Here is a 21,907-nt window from a genome sequence, read left to right on the forward strand (position 1 = left end):
CTAACTTTTGAGCGCTTCACTTAGCAAACTTGATGGTTTCTTTAATGTAATAGTCTTTGTGCATAATTTATTAGGGTTTTTCTAAATACAAACTGATAAAACAAATTTCATCATGTGGCATCAGTAGAATAGGAGCCTTTTATATTCACAGCATAGACCATTACCACTTGAACTAATGGAGTAACTAATAGCAATAATAAATTTGTCATTTTCTGTGGGGACCAGCACTAAAAGATGATGAGAGAGACACTTTGCCAGTAGATATCATGGATATTTGCCAACAGCAGAAGAATGGTTAGACTCAAGAAACCTGGGTTTCTCTTCAGGCTTTGAAGGGGATTGTGTTTTAGTGGGAACACTCTTCTGCCTGTTCCACACCTCTGGCTCCTTGTCCCTGTCCCAGTCCCAGTCTCCATTCTTCAGGCATCTTGTTCCAGGCCCATTTTCCCAGGCTGCTTGTCCTAGTCCAGTCTCCATGCCCAGACAGCTCCCAGTTCCTTTCTCCTGCCCCAAATCCCTCATCCAGTCTTTGCCCCCACCCCCTCCCCGCTCCAGTCCCACTCAGCCTCCTGCTCAGGCTCCTCATCAAATCTGTTTTCTCTCCACTGTCCATTTCCCTCATCTGAGTCTCTTTCCCCAGCCACTCCCAGCTGCATCCCATCTGTTTGTCAAATCTCTTCCTTTTCCTCTGCCCCTCCTCTGCCTATTGGTTTACAGTCTCAATCTCCCCTATCTCCTAATCTGATTTTAGAGACCACTCCCCCACCTACTGCCAACTGGTTCATGGCTTTGCCCCCCATGATTTCCACACCATCTCCCAGTATCTTCTCATCCCCTAGTCAGAGTTTCTCTCCTCCCCTCCAACCCAGTTTTCCGAGACTTCTTGTCCTAAACTATTACTGTCCTACTTTCCCTCCCCATAGTTCAGCTTTTGTCCCCTCTGTATTCATATCAGACCACTTCCTCCTCCATGGTGTCTGGGTGCCAGCAGGAGCATCATTGGAAGCACAGGAGACAGGCTCCCTGCTCTGTTCTGGTGTCTGGGCCAGAGCAACTATTGCAGGTTTTGCCCTGATGGCTGGAGCACGCTCATTTGTCCTGTGAGGATGGTTCATGCAGAGTCCGGGAGCACTAGGAGATAGGAGGGGGGGTTGAACATACTCCTTGAGGACTGAATCTTCAGAGAGTTTAGCTGTTAAACTTTTACATGTCTAATGGGCATGTATGAACTGCAACTTTTCAGTTTGATCAGATTTGGTTGGATTTTCCTGGTGACAGCAAAAAGCTCATTCCTGATACAAAAGACCAAACCCTGCCTAATTTTAAGTCTGTGCTCCAAAGTATTAGCTTTTTTTTTTTTAAAGTTGCTAGAATTTTTTTAACATGTGCATAACAATGTATTTTTACAAAGGCTCATTCTCAGAAATCGCTCAACTATTTTCACTGAAATTTTCAAAAAGATTCAGCCTGAGACAGAAACCCAGCCTGGAAAATTTCAGACCAAGTGGTTAAAGTTTGGCATACAACTGAAAAACAGGGTCTTATAGTGCTGGGCAATTTTAAGAGTGGTGCTATCAGAATATAATAGAAAAGACAAGAAAACAATTTTTATGTTCCAAAAAAGAAATTGAAGTTGAAAGCATAAAGTGAACAAAACAGAAATTTATGGTGTATGCACAAAAAGGACAATATAAATAAGGATCCTAATGAACTTAACCAGAACTGCAAGATAAAGCACCGGAATCACTCGTTGAGTTCTGTTGGCAGAACTTTGGCTGTGGGTGCTAAGAATTGGAAAGTTTTCTGACAAATATGGGCATAAATGCATATTTACTGTAATCTCTACTCTACATGAATACCCAGATGTGGTCAGTGTTTCCTTACAAAGTGGATGGAGCTGGCCTGGCCAAGAGATGTTTTGAATCAGCCTCTCCCAGACCAGATTTTACAGCTGTCTGTTGACAGAATCACACAGAGAAGGGTGGTGATAATGACACCTATCTGCCAGCAAGGTGATTTCACACACTCTGGTGCAGCTGCCCAGCAGGCTCAGGGGTATGTGCAATTAGCATTACCCCTGCTCTCTCCAAGGTGAATGTAGCCAAAACTGCAAATTAAGCCCCTTCCCCCTTACACTGCCAGGCTGGTGTAAAATAGCTTTAGCGTAAATCAGAATTGGGTCCTATGGCAAGTGGCCAGCCCAACTCTTAATACTATGAATAACACAAGAGAAAATGCAGTAATAGCTGCCAGTTACTATTTTACTCAAGAACATACTAAGTGACCCCCCTCAGAAATACATAACAGATTAAAATTATTGTCCAGACATTACGGTTGCATGTGTCTGAAAAAACCACCCAGTGTGAATGACAGATCACATCTAGCCAGTTTGTTAAATCCAAGCATGCATGGGTTTATGCGTACGTCCCCCTTTTTGATATTAGTTCAAGAATTCTCATCCACCAAATACTAATGTAAATTGCATCCACATTTGCTGGCAGGAGCTCAAGACCTTCTTAGCCTAAAGAGTTAAGCTTTAATGCAGGCCTGCACAACATACGGCCCCCGCGGAGGTTCACTGTGCAGCCCGCGCCCGAGATTCAAAAGGCTCTGGGCTGCCCCCAGCAGCGGGGAGCCCTGAGCCCTTTAAATCTCACCCCCGGCCTGGAATCAAAGGGCTCAGGGCTGCCTGCAGAGATTTCCAGCCGCGGCTGAGATTTAAAGGGCTCAGGGCTCCCCGTCACTGCAGGCAGCCCAGAGCCCTTTGAATCCCAGCCACGGCTCCAGCGGATGGGCTGGGGCTGGGATGTAAACGGCTCAGGCTCCCCTCAGCGGCAGGCGCTCTGGGCCCTTTAAATCCCTGCCCCTGCCCCAGCCCCGCAAAGTTCCGGGTTCCCCCGGCCGCCGGAGCCCTGGGCCCTTTAATTTGCCCCGGAGGGCTCCCAGCCATCTCTTCAGCTGGGAGCCCCTGGCTGATTTAAAATTATCACCTCCCCACCCCCAACCTTCCTTTTTGACCCACAGCTTTTTTGGTGGAGCGGCGCTGGGGAAGGAGGGTTTGTTTCTGCAGGGCTGGGTGGTGCTGGGGCAGGGTGTTTCTGCAGGGCTGGGAAGTCCTGGGGGGGGAGTGTGTGTTTCCGTGGGGGGGTTTCAGCCCTCAGCTGTTTTCTTTGGAGTAATGTGGCCCTTGCTGCTTTACGAGTTGTGCAGGCCTGCTTTAATGGATGAAATGATTTGTATTTATTTATTTATTTAAACAAAGTTGCATCACTGCCTTAGCAAATAACAATTATCCAAATACTGAAGAAAGAATGCACTGTTATGGTTTGGAGCAGACACTCTCCACCTCCCTCCCAGAACCCAGCCACAGGGCCCTCCCAAGCCCAGAGCCCAGCTGTGCTTCTCACCCCACCCCAGATATCTATCCCCCTGCCACCCAGGGATCCAGAAGAGGAAACAGCCTGCTTCTGGGTCCTGTGCTTGTGTGGAGTTTCCTGCGCACCACTGTCTCCTTCCCTCAGGGCATGTTGGGAACTGCAGTTGCCAGGAACCCTCCTGTTCCTCCCCGCAGTGTCTTCTATGTGTGAGCTGGACTCTGCTGGGTCCAGAAGCCCCTAGTGGCAGCCAGCAGTGCTGCAGTCAGTTTCTGTGGGAGAAAGGAAATAATGTGCAAAAAACATTTTCTGCAAAATTCTGCATTGCACAGTGGCGTCTGATTCCCCCAGGAGTAACATTTACTCTCTTCCTTCAGAATTCAGACTGATGGGATGAGTCCACCTACACCTCTCTTCGTGTGTGTGTAGGGGAGGCAATCAACAAAGTTTTTGTTCTTTGAGGTTTCACAATAGCTGATTTGGTTTCAGTGGGCCTTCTTGGTGGGCAGGACCAACACCTTCTGTTTCTATATTGCCATTTGACGACCTACACAATTACAGAGCATTACAATGCAAACACTTATATAACCTTATAACATCTGTACCGCATGTTATAAGATTATGAAATGATTGTAGGATGCTGCATGTATTAAAGTATAAACACTAAACACAGGGGGAGGGATAGCTCAGTGATTTATTTGAGCATTGGTCTGCTAAACCCAGGGTTGTGAGTTCAATCCTAGAGGGGGCCACTTAAGGATCTGGGGCAAAAAATTGTCTAGGGATTGGTCCTGCTTTGAGCAGGGAGATGGACTCAAAGATCTCCTGAGGACCCTTCCAACCCTGATATTCTATGATTCCATTCTTATAAATCTAATACATATTTTAACACTAACACACCGGTGAGGAAGACTGGTTTCTGGCTATGCACTTGTCATTTCAGTGAGGCCTAAGGGCATTGGCATGAGCTGGAACCTGGTCTGCCAGCGTCACACCTATCAAAATGAAAATTCTCTCTAATTTAAATTTTAAAAATAAGTGTGTGCAAATCAGTGCAAGTGACAGTCAGTGTCTCAAAGTACATCTGAGGCCAAGGCATAGATCCAAATATCTGTAAACAGGAAGTGGTAGGAGTCTAATCTCCCCACAAATCAACAATGAGGGATAGTATGTTTGGGATATTGTATGTGGAATAAGTTTGATTTTAGCCCATACAAAGGACTTAAGAAAACACTAGCACCACAGTATAGAGTTGGATTTTAGGGGATTTCCAGAAAAGTTCTTTCCCGGTTGTCTGTGTGTTTTGCCTTCTACACTGGAAAGGAAAATGACATGCCAACAACATGGGAAAGTAGAAGAAAGGAAATACTACTACTTTACTTTGGTTCCCAGTAGCTGTATAACTTTAAGTAGCTGAAAGAGAGTTATACTATGCTTAGTCTCCACTAGCCTTTTTTCCTTAGTCTCAGACTCCTAGACCTTCTTGAGACTTGCATATTGGTAAGTAGTTTCAAAATGATGTAATTTACATTTTGAGGAGCCAGAAGATGAGGTGGCTTAAAGTATAACTAAGCTTACTTTAATTTACACACTCTTAACTCCCTTTTCTTGCCGCTCTTTCTCCACTTCTTTCAGTCCCTCAGTGTGTTACTGGTAGTATAGGTGGATGGGACCTTGAGTGGGTTTTATTTGGCATAACATACACCTTGGGGGAGAAGTTGTAAGTTTTGAACTGAGACTCCTATGCTCAGATGCCCCTCTGAATTTGTACCAGAATATTTGTGGTTAAAGCCACTTAGAGTCTAAAAAATTAATTGTAGTTCTAAAAGAATCATGAGAGAGGAACTGAACAGCTTAAAGGATTGGTAATGGAATATGAAACCTTTTTGCCCCTGGTTGAGCAGAAATGGTTGTTGCAATTGGGTGGATCTTCAGTCTAATGACTTGTTTGTCTCACTGCAGTTGCTACTAGACATGTCACAAAAAGCATCACATCAATTTGCACTAATTGGCAATTATGGGGTCTCTGCAGAAAAGCACCAAATGGGCCTTAAGTATTACCAAACCTCTTGCCACTGAAGTGTCCCTCCAGGTCAGGGCTGAGGCACATCGGTACAAAAGTGTAGGAACCTTGCACTGGCACTACCGATATTATGTGTGTTCTGTCAATAACTAGAGGTATGGTGAGTCCAAAGCTGTCAATCCAATATCTTTCATGAACACTAAATACACAGAATCATTAATTGGGGTAGGAAAGCACTGCATCTACTAATACTGTTTTCCCGAGTTGAACGTTTAATATTCGAGGAATGAATCAACTGAAATTTTCTTGGCAGAGAGCTCTAAAATGAGCATGAAAGCTATGTAATTTAAATATGTAAAGTAGTCATGCTATTCATGTATTCTATTTGTTTGGTTTGTTCCAGATTGCACAAAAGCTGAGGCAGGCACTTGGCCGCTTTCCGGTGATGTAGAAATAAACTGGGATGGATAATGAAGAACAACTCCGAAGTGCTTTTCTGATTTGGGGGCAATGTGACTAAAAAGTTTGTTAGTCTTTGTCATCCAAGAAACCAAAAAACACCACACCAAAAGGAAAAAAATCTGAATTGCAAAAAAGTTAAAATAATTTAAGATGTTTACTTTTATCCGCCTTAGTCTTTGCCATCAAAAACAAAAAAAAATCTGAATTGCAAAAAAGTTAAAATAATTTAAGATGTTTACTTTTATCCGCCTTAGTCTTTGCCATCAAAAACAAAAAAAAATCTGAATTGCAAAAAAGTTAAAATAATTTAAGATGTTTACTTTTATCCGCCTTAGTCTTTGCCATCAAAAACAAAAAAAAATCTGAATTGCAAAAAGTGACAATTTGATGTTTACTTCTTCAGCCTAAATGTACCAGTTATTTAGGTATCTATTTATGTTGAACACTCTCCCTCCATATCTGTCTTTTAAACAAAAGCTGTCTCTTGCTGGAAAGTGGTTTCAGTTGTAGGGATTGAAATTGTCAAACTATTCTGCGTTGCCATGGCTTACAAACAGATTCATGGTTTGTCATAAATTCTTCCAGTTTACTCTTAACTAGTGTCAGATGACGAGGTATTTTTTCATTTAAAAAAAGTGAATAAGCCAGAAAAAGATGGTTTTTATATTTTTTTATTTTCCTTATATACCATTCAGCCTTTTGTTGGAATTCTTTTCAGCAGTTATATAAAGTTTGTGTATGTTTCAGTTGCACACTCAAGATAAACTCTTAATTGTTTTGTTTGGTGAGCATTTTGCTCTATATGGTTGTGCTTTCCAACCTGTACTTCCAGCACACAGTTTCCCTAACATGCTGGCTGGCAAATTGTTCACTTTTTTCCATAATTACTTAATATTCCATTCTTGTGGAACAAAGCTTTAGAGCTTGTGTGTGTGTTGGGCTCTCCCTCCCTTCCTGGCCATGCACTGTGCAAAGAAGAGACATTAACCAAGGAAAGAGCCATTCCAGGAATCTGGAAAAATATTCTTTCACACCATTAGTCTGACCACATTAAATATTATGCAGCCATGGGCTACCTCTAATAGGGTTCTCAGTGCTGTGTCCTGGCCATCATCCTCCCCTTTCCCCTACAGAAGTCAGAGTATCTGCAGAGATGACACTTCCAGTCACTTTTGACCCCAAGTGACAGAAGTTCCTAGATTACTACCCAACTCAGGTTTTAACATAGTAGCGCAACATGCTACTGGCTCCCATTTAGCTTTAAAAAAAAAATAAAATAATAATCCACAGCCACTAAAAAAAGGTGTAGGGGGGAGGTGTGGACTTTCTAGTGTAAACTGAAGCGTGACCTCTGAGGTGTTGAATAAAATCTAGGATGTGTGGCAAATAAGTTATTAAAAATATTATAGTTGTAAATGAGGTATGGTGTTCACAGCACATGAATGGCACGGTTATTGTCGTTATTAGCGAAGTGCCACTAAATGACTAGACTTTAGGCAAACTTATATATAGTTACCGTCCAGTATTTCACTTAATGCCACAAGGAAGCCAGGATGCCAAACTGCAGCTTTTGCTAAAAAATCTTCCCTCAAATACAAACAACTTAAGGAATAATTTATTTTACCCACAAAGCCATGTTAAGTGACGGGTACATTCTGTTGGTTCTATTGTTGCCTTACTCTGTTGTGTATTGCTGTCATTTTTGTGAAATATTTTTACAATAAAAGAAATCTGGATCTGCCTGAATAACATGAAGCAAACAAATCACAAAGCCTGAGTCCAGATGCTCTTTAATGGCATGGGTTTTGTTCATATTTTATAAATACTTTGTTTTCCCTCAATTTAGTTTTCTTCCAAATTCCATAGAGCCATTTCAATATATGTACAAATTGTAAAGAATGTGTATAAATGTTTTACACCAAATGTAAGATCTTTCCTGCATGTAGAAGCAACTTATAAAATAAATTGTTACGATGTGTACAGTAAATTCTGAAAGCACCTTTTCAAAGAAACATTTTTCCAGCCTCTGTATATTCATTTTGCAGTGATGAAAGCTCTTTGTAACTGGTTCTTAGCTGGGAGGATGTCTTTTTACCAAGCTTTGAGCTGACCCTGATGCACTAACTTGCAGGTTTTGAATCTTTTACTGGATGTGGTTTGGGAATCTCAGCATAAGGTGTGCATTTCCAGTGTGGGCAAGCTCTGTTTGTAGCACCTATATCAGACATATAAAACTTTTTAAAACAAGCAAATCTGTTTGTTTTAGAAAATAACTTCTTTAGATTAATATATATTTATGTATACCCATAAGACTGTTTTCTTGAGGAGAAGATCATACAGCTTCTTAACTTGAAGATGTAGTGTGAGGTGCAAATGTGTCCTACATTGCTTTGCTTCATCAGGTTATGCAACCTGGCCAGCAGAGGAATGAAAAAGCATCCTCACTTCCATAAAGAATGTAGGAGAGAAGGCAAATACTATACTGCTCAATTCTGCTGCCGGTGAGTTAAAAAACAACCAAGAAGTACCTCGGTATTGCTAGAGGAAGGTGGGTCCATGAGAAGAAAGTAGCTTATAGAATAAAAATGTTGGCAGGTTCTTGGCTTAATTAGTTAACGGGGAAGTGAGGGGATCATTCTGTTAGCGGCAGGGATTTGGAGAGCATGGCCATGCAAGACTTCCATAGCTGTAACACTGACACTGCTCCCACCTAGCAATAAAATGAGAAGAGTACATTGCTGTGCAATCATTGCACATTTTATGTAGTAGGATGAGGCTGAATGATACCCACAGAAGTTCCAAAATGCCTTGGAAATTAATTTCTTGGCATATTATTTTCCTATATTTAATAAATGTGTCCTATCAAACACTGGCAGCTCCATGTGTGTCAAATTTTGAAGCCACTTTCTAAAACATTTAGCCCCTTTTAGGAGTTAGATTTAAGGCCAGGTTGGTTAACAAATGCTATCCTGTGCAGTGATAGAGGGACTACTCATTCTCCAATTACTATTATAGCAGAAACAAGAACATAAATGCACAAATGGTTCCTTGGAGAACAGTAGCTGCATAATTTGTCTCCTTTAGAATTGTCATGTCACTGCAAAACAAATATGATTTGATGTGAACTTCTTCCCCACCTGTCCTCGAGCAACACAGTACTTAAGTAACCTATTAATAGTTTTAAGGGAAATAAGGACTGGGCAAGGATCACCTCTTCCATCATCAAAATGCAGTAATCCAGGAAGTAGAACATGCCAGCTGTTTAACAGTGCACAACAGCTGGGTACAGGACATGAAGAATTTCACCATAAACAATTGAAACTGCAGGGACTTAGTCCTAGACACCTTTTAGAAACTATTCTTGTTTTCCAGGGTAAACTCCACTGAGCCATGCTGACTCTTCAAGAAAGAGAGAGAAAAATTTTTGTGCTGCACAATGGCAAATGAAAGGGGCTAGGACTCTAGATTGGAAGAGCCTACCATAGTTACTAGAAGTGGAATATGGCTAGGACACCAAAAAGATCTTGGCTGTAATTGCTATTCTTTGGTGAGGTGTAATACAAAGAACCGCCTAAATGCCATTCCAGGGGACTGGTTCAGCACTGACTCAAGCAAAGGTGTGCACTGCTGAATCATCACTGCTTTCTACAGCACCAAAGAATCATCTTGTGTGAGCACTGACCTTGGTGAGCAAGACCTGATAGTCACTTACTTTGCCCTGTTTCCATGTCTAGATGTACAAACCAAAAGAGATGGAAATGAACTACTTCCACGGTAAATAATGTGTTTCTTATTTAGCAGGAGATGAACTTTACCCAGGAAGACAGTTATTGCTATTTCCTTTCTAGATGCTGATTATAAACATACTCTTAGCTCTGGCAGAGAAAGCAGCATGACTATTTATGCAGCCATTCCAAAATGTAAACAAATCCCCAAATGAGTAAACTACACAGTCACAGGAGAGACCATCTGCACTATCAAGGAACTGCTGTACTTGAAAATAAATGGCCAATACAAATATAAAGGCTTTAGCTCTAATTCTTCACTGATGTAAATCAGGAGTAATCCCACTAAAGCTAGAGACAGCTGTAACCAGATTGTGACTTAGAAAGCTGGTGCTGAAAGCAAATGGGATGGTAATTGAGATGAAAAAGGGCTTCTGGGCAGGGTTGAGGTTCTGCATCAAGAAGAATGAAATAGTAGAAAGGCACTCTATAGTCCCAGGTGACTGGCTGTCCATCCAAGTTCCTGTTTAATTTATTTATGCTGCTGGGGTTGATGTTGCAATATGGAGTGTTAGAGTGCTACAGCTGTGCTGGATGAGGGTTCTTAACAATTTGTGACTAAAGACAGGACTGGGATTATGAAAGAAACATGCTGACATTCTGTGAAAACCTGGCAGGCCTTGCAGAGAGCAATCCAGAATTGGAGTTAGATTGGACTTTTCAAGTGGCAAGTGATTTGACCCTAAAGCACTCAGGGCTGCCTCTGCTGCACTTACTCACACACAGTAGCATACTACTTTGCAAGGAAGTGTTATTCTCGCTGACTTCAGTGGTGCTACTTGTAGCATTAGGTGCTACTCAGTATAGGGAAGGGTGACACAGTTGATGAGGGGTGACTTGTCTGTTAAATGATGCCCAACACTTGTCCCCTGCCTCTTTGCCAGTCTCTTGGAAGGCTATTTCTTTTAGATAATCTTCCCCTCACTCTGCTTTTATTTAACTGGAGATACGGGGGGAGATGCTAAACTCCCACTGCTGTCTATTATCTTTGTCTACCACCATTTTAATGCACCTCTCACACTGCTATCTAGGAAATATCTATACTGTATTTTAAAAGTAGCTGCATTTTTCCTGTTCTCTTCTCTGACCTCTTCCTAGATTTACATTCTTCTCTTCTTCACTGCCCTCTGGTCTTCACTCTCCCTTGGCTCATCATCTCACCCCCCCCCCCGGTCTCTCTTCCCCCCCACCCCCTTTGTTTTCTTCTCATGTTCTGGGAGTGATGCCAATACTGCTTTGAAACAGTCTATGATCCCAGCTTTATCTCTACCTCATGTGGAGCACCAACTGGGTGAGTGAAAGGTACCAAACAATATTGGACCAGGAGACACCATTTCTCAAATGAGAGATGTAGCAGCTCAATGGAGTGAAGCCCCAGGAATTTGAGAGAGAGAGAGAGAGGTTGCATGGAAACCTTCTGAAGACTGCAGAGGAAATTTTAAAAGCTAAAACACTGGGTTCTTCTAGTGTAGGGGTGGCCAATCTCCAGTGCCACATGCAGCTCTTCAGAAGTTAATATGCGGCTCCTTGTATAGGCACTGATTCCAGGGCTGGAGCCACAGGTTCCAACTTTCCAATGTGCCAGGGAGTGCTCACTGCTCAACCCCTGGCTCTGCCACGGGCCCTGCCCCCACTCCACCCCTTCCTACCCCCTCCACTGAGCCTGCTGTGGCCTCACTTCTTCCCCCGAGCCTCCTGCATGACATGAAACAGCTGATCAGTAGGTGTGGGGAGGGAGGCACTGATCAGGGGGGCTGCTAGTGGGTGGGAGGTGCTGGGAACACTGGGGGGGAGCTGATGGCTGGGGCTGCTGACATATTACTGTGGCTCTTTGGCAGTATACAGTGTTAAATTCTGGCTCCTTCTCAGGCTCAGATTGGCCTCCCCAAGTGCCCTACACTGTGATATTGGAGCACTGCACTTTGATTAGATGGATTCAATTCTCAGAAGAGATTTGAGAATGAATGTACTCTGCATTCATGAGGAACTAAAGATTTCTCCCTATCTCATCTTCTATTCTCTCACCCCCACTTCTTCCCCACAATGTTAAAGTACAAAGTGGCATCAGAAAACATGACTTAGTCTAAGAGATATATTTTTGAATAGAAGCTTTGATGTCCACAGGTGCTACAGGGTGCTCACACTTCATGACAGAAGTCACTTATTTAGGCCTCTAAATATGGAATTAGAAACAACTTTAGGCTCTCATGTTTTGTCTTGGTCTTTTTCCCTGAACACAGTGAAACCAATCTTCAGAGACCACTTAAGAGACTGACACAAATCTGCTGTTTCATTGGGGTGGCCCTTCATCAAAGTGGAGTAGGACTTTCTAAGCTCTGGCTGAACCACAAGTTACAGGGAATCAACAGGTACAGTTCTCTGGCCTGTATTATGCAGGAGATCAGATTAGATGATCATAATGGCAACTTTTGGCTTTAAAAATCTATAAATCCAGTAAATGTTCTCAGCATGCTTGGGGCTGCTTCTTAAGCTAAAGGTTGCTCAGTAAGGGCTGTCTTTGGTACTGGTTTCTCTGTAATTGGTGAACATGTAATTTTATCAGTAAAATCTTGCCTGTATTAAATGGATTATAGTTATTCTAAATAAGGACAGGGAATGCACTGTAAATTAAACTATCCTGAAACTCCTTCTGAAGACAGGATCTACCAGCCTCACCTTGCCACATGGAACTGATTTATCCTAGTTTTTGGGCCCTTTCAAGTTAATTATAATAAATCACCAGACCAGATGGTATTTGTTCCAAAGTTCTGAAAGGGCTAAAGGAAGAAGCCACTGAACTCCTACCAAAGATGTGCACAGTTTATTATTTTACACAGCTATGCTACACGAAGAGAGGAGAGTCACCATCATTGCATCCATCTTTTAAAAAGACATGGAAGGTAACCACAGTAATTACAGATCAGTAAGTTTTGTCCCCCCAAAACCAGGATCAATATTTGTGAGACTCCTTAAAAAACAAAGTACCAAAATGTGTACAATATGTTCATACTAATATGGATCGTGCCTGGGCCAGTCATGCCTCTCTCTCATTCTGAATTCTTTGAAAAAGATTATAAAAAAAAAAGAGAAAATGTATTTACACTTTCCAAAGGTTTTAAGTAACAACTTCCCTAACAAGAGGCTCAAGCAAACTTGGTAACTATGGTTTGAGTTCCACTCCATAGATTAAAAACTGTTTTATAAAGGAAAGGGTTGGGACAGTCAATGGCCAATTTTCAGCACAGAGAAAGGTTACTAATAGTGTGTCAAAGATTGGCCACATAAGCAACAATACAACAGCTGAAATTAAATGCAGATTAATATCTATTTCATATTAAAAGGAGCAATTGAAGCTACCTATTCACCTTTGGTTCAATGTGTAGATGTTCCTTTGTTATTTGTAATCTCTCAGGAAAGGGCCAGCTCTGTCACTGTGGGAAGATCATTTACAGTTAGGAAAACTTAAAAAGTTCAGGTGAGATCCTCAGCCCCACTGCAAGCCTTTTATGCTAGGTAAAAAGTCTGGAGCCTCATAAAGGGCCCTAGAAGACCCACAGCTGGTTTGGGAAGGAATCTCCCACTGTTGGCACTCTGGAGAAAACTGTAAGGGCTCCCTCTGAGGAGCCCCTTGCAAATCCTTGTGTAGGTGGCATGCTTGTCAGTAATCAGGGCCAGCAGCAAAGGCAGTGTCCTGATAACCTCATGAGCACAGCTGAGCTGTTGCAGGGCACCTGACTGGCTGCACTGCTTGATTGGTTGGAAGAGTCAGCAGATAGGATCTTAAGCCCACCAGGAACAGTTCACTAGCTGCTTAAAACATTTGCTTATGGCTGTGATAGCTCCTGTGCCCACCATAGTCTCAGCCCATCTCCTACCTTTCCTCACTCCAGGTAACCCAAATCTGAACCTGGGTACCAACTCTTAGCACCAGCTGTGACCCTTGGCTCTGGCATCTACAGCTACTGACTTCTGCCCATGAGGCATGAATGTCCATATCCCGGACATGAAGGAGAGTTATGTCAGGTTAGAGTTACAGCATACAACAATGAAGAGATTCTGGGCAGTGCTGGGGCCACAAGAGCACTCCTGGGAGGCTGCCATAACAGACAGGCCTCCAGAGCTATGTGATTTATGCTGAGGGCCCCAGCAAATTCCAGGATCAAGAGGATACAAAGGTAGTTTAAAGCCACCTTAGGGCTCTGCACCCATTGCCCATGGCTGCCTCTTAAGGTATGTCTACACAGCTGCTAGGAATGAGTCTCACAGCCCAGGCTGACAGACACTAGCAGGGGCAGGAGGGATAGCTCAGTGGTTTGAACATTGGCCTGTTAAACCCAGGATTGTGAGCTCAATCCTTGAGGGGGCCATTTAGGGATCTGGGGCAAAAAATCTGTTTGGGGATTGGTCCTACTTTGAGTAGGGGGTTGGACTAGATGGCCTCCTGAGGTCCCTTCCAACCCAATATTCTATGTGAAAAACCACAATGTGAATATTCTGGCATGGCCTGGAGCTCAGGTGGGGGCGCTTCAGAGCACATGCTCTAACATCATAGCAAGGTCTACACAGCTCTGTTTACAGGACTGATCTCATGTTTTCTTCCATCAAATTCTAAATTCTTTACACTCTTCAATGAAAAAACAGACACATCCCTCCAGGCACCTACCCACAGGTACTCAACTTTTTTCTTTTGTTACAAATAGCAGCATCAACAGCCATATCGCAGAATCATGCAGGCCTTTCTATCTCCTACCTAGGATAGTCCTGGCAGAACCATACTGGTACGACAACATGCGTACTATAGAAACAACATAGTGAAACCTTCTGAATTCAGGTGTGGGACTAGAATGAACTTCTGGATCTAGAAACATCCTTATCTTCCAAAACAGGAACCCTGAAAGTTTGTGTTACTTGCAGCTACATGAAGGGTTTCAAAAATATTGGCAACTATTTTAACAGGAAGATTTTGGGACACTTTAGTGAAACAGAAAGACCCACCTGTAATACAATAAAACAGACAAATACTAAACTTGGCTAGTGAGCAGAATGAAAAGCATAACTACACTTAAATCACACTATGGGCAGTGAGATTAACTGGTGTTGCCAGAAATATTCTAACAAGCCAAAATGGTTGTTCCACTATAAAAATATAGTGTTTCCTCTGTCATCCTCCTCTCTTCTGTTCTCATCCACTCCTCCCCACCCTTCTTCTGCACTCAGGCTAACTGGACAGCTCTTTAAAATAACCAGTATTGACATAGTTAACATTGGTTTTTATAGCTTTGCAGTTTTAACTAGCTCTTATTCATTTATGTCAAATTCACTCAAAATCACCTGCCTCTGATTTTGCCATATACATCTCCCTATAGATTAAATTAATTTAAATAGCTATAATGTAATCTGACACCCCCCCTTTTCATTTATATGGCTAGTTCGGTCTACATCATTCTGATTTATGGGCCAAGTCCTGCAGTGATAAATGGGCCTACAAATTTACCCTCATTATGAGCTCAACTGTAAAAGGGTATGTGAAAGCTCATAAGATGTCACAGTAACCCATAACAACAAATGTTGATAGGAAAAGGTACAAAATGGAGGCAGACTGAACTAGTCCAAACAAAAAGTCCTACTGATATAACTCAAGGACTGTTAAGATCATGTCTGGGAAACAAGAAAAGTGTGGACTCAAATCAGTGAGCCAAAATTTGTATGTAGGAAACTAGATCTAACTGGTAGACACATGAATGATTGGATGGGATATTCTATCCACCATTCCCTTGGTGGGTCCTTAAAGAAAGAGACTTTGAGGAGAAAAATTGGCTACTGGAGCAAGCTTCACCATTGTGGTTGCCACCCCAGTGGGACCTGAGACCTTCTGCATCGTAATCCTGAGAGATGTCCTAACCTGAGACAGAAATCCAGATAGAACATCACCACTCTGCTGGCTCCAGCTGAATCCCAACCACAACCTGAGATGAAATGGAATCAGACTTCAAACAAAACAAAACAAACAACAAGAACAGCTCCAGATCTAAGCTCCCTGGCCATGCAGCATGCTGTCAAGAGCTACACAGGCAGGGAGAGGCATCTTTCCCCAGGCTGCTGTAGCAAGAGAGGGCTGGGGAGAGTCCCCTTCCCCCCACTGCAACCCCAGAGCAGCCCCACCCCAGAGCCCTCACCCCAACTCTCTGCCCTAGCCCAGAGCCCCCTCACATACCCCTAGCCCTCATTCCCAGCCCCACCCCAGAGCCTGCACCCACAAGCAGAGCTCTCACCCCCACCCCACCGTCCCAGCCCTGATCCCACCCACACACTCCAAACCCCTCGGCCCCACCCCCACCATACATCACCTCCATATGGGTGCACATAGCAAAATTCATTCTGCACATGGATGTAAAAAATTTGAGGGAACGTAGCGGAGTCCAGGCCATTTCAAGTCACCCCCCCTACAAAAGGAAACTTAGATGGTATCAAAGATGGAAGTTACTAAGACTGTCAAACAAGGGGTTTCCTCCCCTCTAAAAAACTCTCCAGCTTAAGGCAAAGGGAACAAACGGGGGGAGGGGGGGGTTTAAGCAAAAGCCTTATTCAATACATTTCAAATGCTGTACCAGATTTTCCTTTTCTTTATCTTTAATAAAACGTTTAAAGGATTTTTAACGGTGTTTGAGCCAGGTATCAAGCAGGCTGAGGTCTCCGTATACCAAGCCCTGAACCTTTTTTAATGCTAGATAGTGACTAACACCTTTGGTCCATTTATTCCATCTAAATTGATGCAACCTCATCTGGTATAACCTGGAGTAGCTTGACTTACTACATTGATTTACACCCACTGAGGCTCTGGCCCCATGTGTCACTTCAAACCACTGAGCAGAAGAAGTCAGCTTGTTATAGCACTTTTCAGAGGTGGGATCACCTCAGATCTAAATTGTTATAGTCCAACATCCACTTTATAAGCTTCTTCCAAAGGTACAGAAATAGTAGCTAATCAATACAGTCAGTATTTAAACAGCATCTGTTAAGGTTATATACTCTCGTCTCCCCACCAATGTAAATAAAGACCTATAAAACTCTGCCCTATGCTCTCCCTGCCACTGGGTTTACAGAAACCCTTACATGTCAAGTCCGTGGTTAGGGCTCTGTAAGTTGGGAGAAGGCAGAAGTACCGTACTGCATCACTATGGAAAAAAGAAACCAGAAAAACAGGTCCAACTTGAATTTTAAACCAAGAGTACGTTGTATTGGCCACAGGTAAACTGGAAAAATAAATATTGACATTTAACAACAAAAGAAAGTAACTGTGTATGCTAGCACTGATTGCTACATACTGACTCCCCAGTCCAAAGCAAAGCAATCTTCCCTCTGGGTTGGTATCACAGTTTCAAGGTAACTGAACCTGTATCTCCCCCTGCCCCTGTGGTCCACTGCAGGAGTGGCCAGATGGGTGACAGCTGGAGACCTGAGACTTATCTCTAGGGAGGGACCCTTGTCCCAGTCACTTCTGACCAGGGGTTTCAAGACAGCACAGCTCCCTGCCTTACACTGTGATGTCCCTAGCAAACCAGTCTGCCTAAAGGCCAACACCTGTGCCTTGCTTCCTCCCTGAGGGCTATGAGTAGGGCCCTACCAAATTTGTGACCATGAAAAACACGCCATGGACCATGAAATCTGGTCTTTTGTATGCTTTTACCCTATACTATACAGATTTCATGGGGGAGAGCAGCATTTCTCAATCTGGGGGTCCTGACCCAAAAGGGAGTTGCAGCAAGGTCACAAGGTAATTTTAGGGGGCTTGTGGTATAGCTACCCTTACTTCTGCACTGCCTTCAGAGCTGGGTGGCTGGAGAGTGGTGGCTGCTGATTGAGAGCCTAGCTCTGCAGGCAGCAGCACCATACCATGCCATCCTAACTTCTGTGCTGCTGCTGGTGGCGGCTCTGCCTTCAGAGTTCGGCTCCCAGCCAACAGCCGCCACCCTCCAGCTGCCCAGCTCTGAAGGCAGCGCTGCTGCCAGCAGCAGTGCAGAAGTAAGGGTAGCAGTACTACAACTCCTCCCCCCCACACACACACTAACCTTGTGACCCCTCTCCCCACACAACTCCTTTTTGGGCCAGGACCCCAACAATTACAATACCATGAAATTTCATATTTAAATAGCTGAAAGCAAGAAATCTATGATTTTTAAAATCCTATGGCCATGAAATTGACCAAAATGGACTGTGAATTTGGTAGAGCCCTAGCTATGACCAGCATACTGCCAGCAGTTACAAGTTAACACACAGCTCCTTTTAAGCAATCACATTAATTCTTAAGGAAAAAGCATTCCAGAGAAAACAACATAAAAACAATACATAGATTTAATCACACCCTAAAAATGCCAGGAGTTACCTATCAGTGTTGTGGGACCAATGTCTTTCCAACACTTCCACCATGCCCAAGAGCCCCTGCCAAATCAAAAAGTCTTGCCTATTTGCGGGATCAGAAAGGAGGCCCAGAATCAGTTTAAATGCATTTTTTTTCGGCCAAAAGCCCTTTCTTTCCTTTTTATCCCTGGAAAAACCAGTTTGAACCAATACGTGTAAGCTTCCCTGGGTGGAGTGGTACCTCTCTGGAGGGTTACAACTTATCTGATTCACCTTAAATCACACAATCACAACTGTTTTTAGTTCCTGCAGGAGTTGCGGTAATCCACCCACCATGGCATTGCATACAATGTCTGGTTCACAGTGACACACAAACTTAATACAATTTGGTCCCCAAAGATATCATGGGATTGCAATATCTGTCAGCACTGGCATACAGTCAATGGTCCATCATGATATTAATGGTTCTAATTGGAAATTCCATGTCAGGCAAGTATAGCTTTTAAGTCCTGGACACAAAAATCCATAAAGATTCCATGGCACTTTTTATGAGAATGAGGCAGTGGATCATATACATAGTACATGAGTAATGGGAAATAATGGCACCCAGATCACAGGTGTATGCAGATTCCTTACCTGTACAGTGTGGAATGTTGCTATTGGTAGTTAGCTCTTGTATTCCACCACACAGTAGTGCTTCTCAGTGCTGCCTATAATGCTGTGTATAAAGTGGTTTTATAAAATAGTGGGATCCTTCTGAATTTAAATTAAAGTAATTGAAAATATTGTGGTTTCCACCCCCACCCCCTATTCACCCTTCTTCCCAATAAGGCTCATGGCCAAAGTGCTCCAGCAAAAAGGAATTCTTTTTCTGCAATCTCCAAAAAATAAATATAAGCACTGAGCTCATCCATTCCTTGGTATTAAGCCTGGTCCTTTTGAAGTTTAGTCCTTCTCGTATAAATCTATTGACTTAAGGGTTGATTTTAATAGTGCATGTCAGCATCTACTATTTTGTGCACACATCTTCTGCATATGCATCTACAAGGGATTTTTGCAAAGAATGCATGTGGCTAGATGTTGGCCAGCTAGCAACCAATCCACAAAAATCCCCAAATTTACTGCAGGCATGCTGTAAGTGTGCAAGAAAAAGTGTGTGCGTGAAACGAGACTACTTTTTAAAAATCAGCCCCATAAATCACACGTGTATTTCAGCACACAGCGTACGATCAGCTAACTGAAGAAAAAAAAAACCAGAAAAATACTACAACAGTAAAGTAAATAGAAAGCCAGCACTGAAAATGTCTCTTTCACTTAAAAGGGTTAATTCTCCTCTTGATTTGCTTGAATCACATCCACTAATGTTGATTCATTGAAGCTCAGTGGGAGATATTCTCTGAATGCACACTCACTTGGGCTTTAAATAAACTAACATAAATGGGAGCTATTTATGTGAAGAATGAGAGCTTCATTCCCATCCCCCTCAATTTTAAATGTCTCTTTATGGACTTATCTATTCCTGCTTTGTGATGAGAGTTCTGCATTGTCTATTATAGGGCAAGAGAACTGGATACCTGTATAATTAAAATTTATTTCCAAATCATGTCTGGAAGAAGCTGAGGCAAACATTTTCTCGAGAACTAAACTTTACTGCATCACAAAAATTCTGCCTCTGTAGGATGTCTTGCTGTAACTTTACTCCCACTGCATCGTCACTACAATTTTTCCTCTCTCTCTCTATTTTTTAAGATATATCCATGAGTTGTCAAGTCTGAAAGATAGCTTAAACAAAAAGATAAGCTAACTACTTTTGATTAATTCTTTTCATCGTAATCTGCGCCCTGCACTACTCTTGACGTTTTCCAGACTGCATCTTTCTCTGTCTGCTCAGGATAGACACCTTAATTGAAAGGGCAATGTGCAGATTCTGAACAGTCAGTAAATGTGTCTCTACTTCCCAAAATATGGAAATTCAGTAGTTTAACCCAGGAGTGGAAGAATTATAGTGCATCAGACCAATGGTCCATCTAGTTCAGTATCCCATCTCTGATAATGGTAGGCAACAGATGCTACCGAGGAAAGTGCAAAACTGATAACGGAGAAGTCTGGCACAATCTTCTCTTAGAATTTTCTTCTGATTGGTTGGTTCCTCCACCACCTCCAACCGCCACCACTGGAGCAATCCATGAGACACTACTGCACCTGCCTTTTTGTATTAGGGGGTGTTCACAGTCTATCAGAAAAAGGGTCTCATTCAATAAAAGTACCAATTTAAATACTGTGTCTGTGTATGTGAACATCACGCAATTCATTTGAAAACTGGTGATTCTATTTCACTTGGAGCTAAGTATTTTGTTTTTTCTTTAGAGTGCTTTGGAAAACTATGCAAGAAGCAGTGGAAAAAACTGTCCCTACTCGCTACCCCTTGTGGCTTCCAAGTCCTTTGAACATAACAGCACACCTACATCTAACTGTAAACACACTAGTCTGGATATTCAAACAACAACAACAAAAAAATCTGGTTGTCGAGTCACTATTCCTGCCTAAATAAATATAGTCTGGCTAATGCCAGCTCATCTGTACATAGTTTTGGGATGAAGAAAGGCAAGTTTTAAAACAGCTGCTGTTACTGAAAATAGTCTTTTAATAGGAAAAGGGCTGCATCTGTGAGGGGAGTGAGCCTGTTTCTCCCTCTGAAGTACTGTACACACAGAGTTAAAAATATACGGAAAAAGAGGTGAAAGAGAAAAACAACAACATGTAATGGCAATATTTCTCATTAGTAACGGTATCAAATAGCTAGCATTCTACCAGAGCATATCATAGCCATTTCTGGTAAAGGCTCCAAGCTTGAATCCAAAAACAGATAAACCACAGATCTAAAACTTGAATCTGGAACCAGACAGGCCTCTAAGCCAGTCTGAATCTGGAGCCAAATGGCTTCATATCAACTGAACCAGCAGCGCTTATTCATATGAATAGGCCATCAACAGCCTGCAGAACTGGGCCTTTTGGCCCTGATTCAGAAATGTTATCAGTGGGACTACATGTGCTTGAAATTAGGCACCTGCTTAAGTACCTTATTGAACTGGGGCCTCACCCTATTTTACTATCCACAAAAATTATTTGAGCAAAGGGTAATATTAATATGAATTACCTAGATCAGTGTTTCTTAACCAGTGGGTTGTGATCCCTCAGGGGTTCACAAAAAGCAGTGAAGGAGGTCATGAAGAGCTGAAAACACTGTCATAATCAAAAGCAAAGAAAATCTTGCTCCCCACCCAGACAGCCCACCTTTACCTTGCAAGATCAAGTATGCTGTATCAGTCTCTTGAAATGGGCATGCACACTATACAGCTTTAGCACTGTACACATTTACTTCTATAGTAAATGTAAGCTGATTGTAAACACTGACTTCAAATGAGGGATTATCAACCTAAAAGATTTGAGAAACAGTGACCTAGATCAAACTGTATTAGACTGCAACTATAACAAAGTAACAGAGATTTTCTGCACAGAAGGTCCTGTGCACAACTAAAACAACTGTAACCAGATGGAAAATAAATGGGTTTTCCTCACTTTCAGCACACATTAATATATTTCAGGTTTTTTTTAAATACAGCAACTTTCAGAGTAAAATTTTGGACAGTTTCTTTAGACTAGAAAAGCTGCAAAATGCTTAACAAGGTGGCTGCTTCAACTTTTAATACATATTATTGTAACTTTGGTAAAAATGTTTGAAAATTAAGTTTTAAAGTTTTGTGTATTGGCAGCCTGGTATTCATTCTCCTGCAATGTCCTGAACAGCTGTTCTGCCTCATTTCCTCCCCAGCTGACTAAAGGCAAAAGTTCTGGGGAAAGGAAAACATTTCAGTGATGTTGTGGACATGTAGGTTTTCTGGTGG

At 42.4% G+C, this 21,907-nt stretch overlaps 1 protein-coding gene across 1 annotated transcript in view; it reads left to right on the forward strand.

Annotated features, from left to right (window-relative positions):
* SNX9 (sorting nexin 9) overlaps nt 1-7,854 on the forward strand; it is a 98,741-nt gene extending 90,887 nt beyond the window's left edge. The window contains 1 exon segment of the mRNA XM_030556650.1: nt 5,801-7,854. Within this exon segment, the coding sequence (XP_030412510.1) occupies nt 5,801-5,848 (48 nt within the window). The 3' untranslated portion in view covers nt 5,849-7,854.
* Nucleotides 7,855-21,907: the final 14,053 nt, after the last annotated feature.

The sequence above is a fragment of the Gopherus evgoodei genome, chromosome 3 (assembly GCF_007399415.2).
Source record: "Gopherus evgoodei ecotype Sinaloan lineage chromosome 3, rGopEvg1_v1.p, whole genome shotgun sequence".
Taxonomy (NCBI): domain Eukaryota; kingdom Metazoa; phylum Chordata; order Testudines; family Testudinidae; genus Gopherus; species Gopherus evgoodei.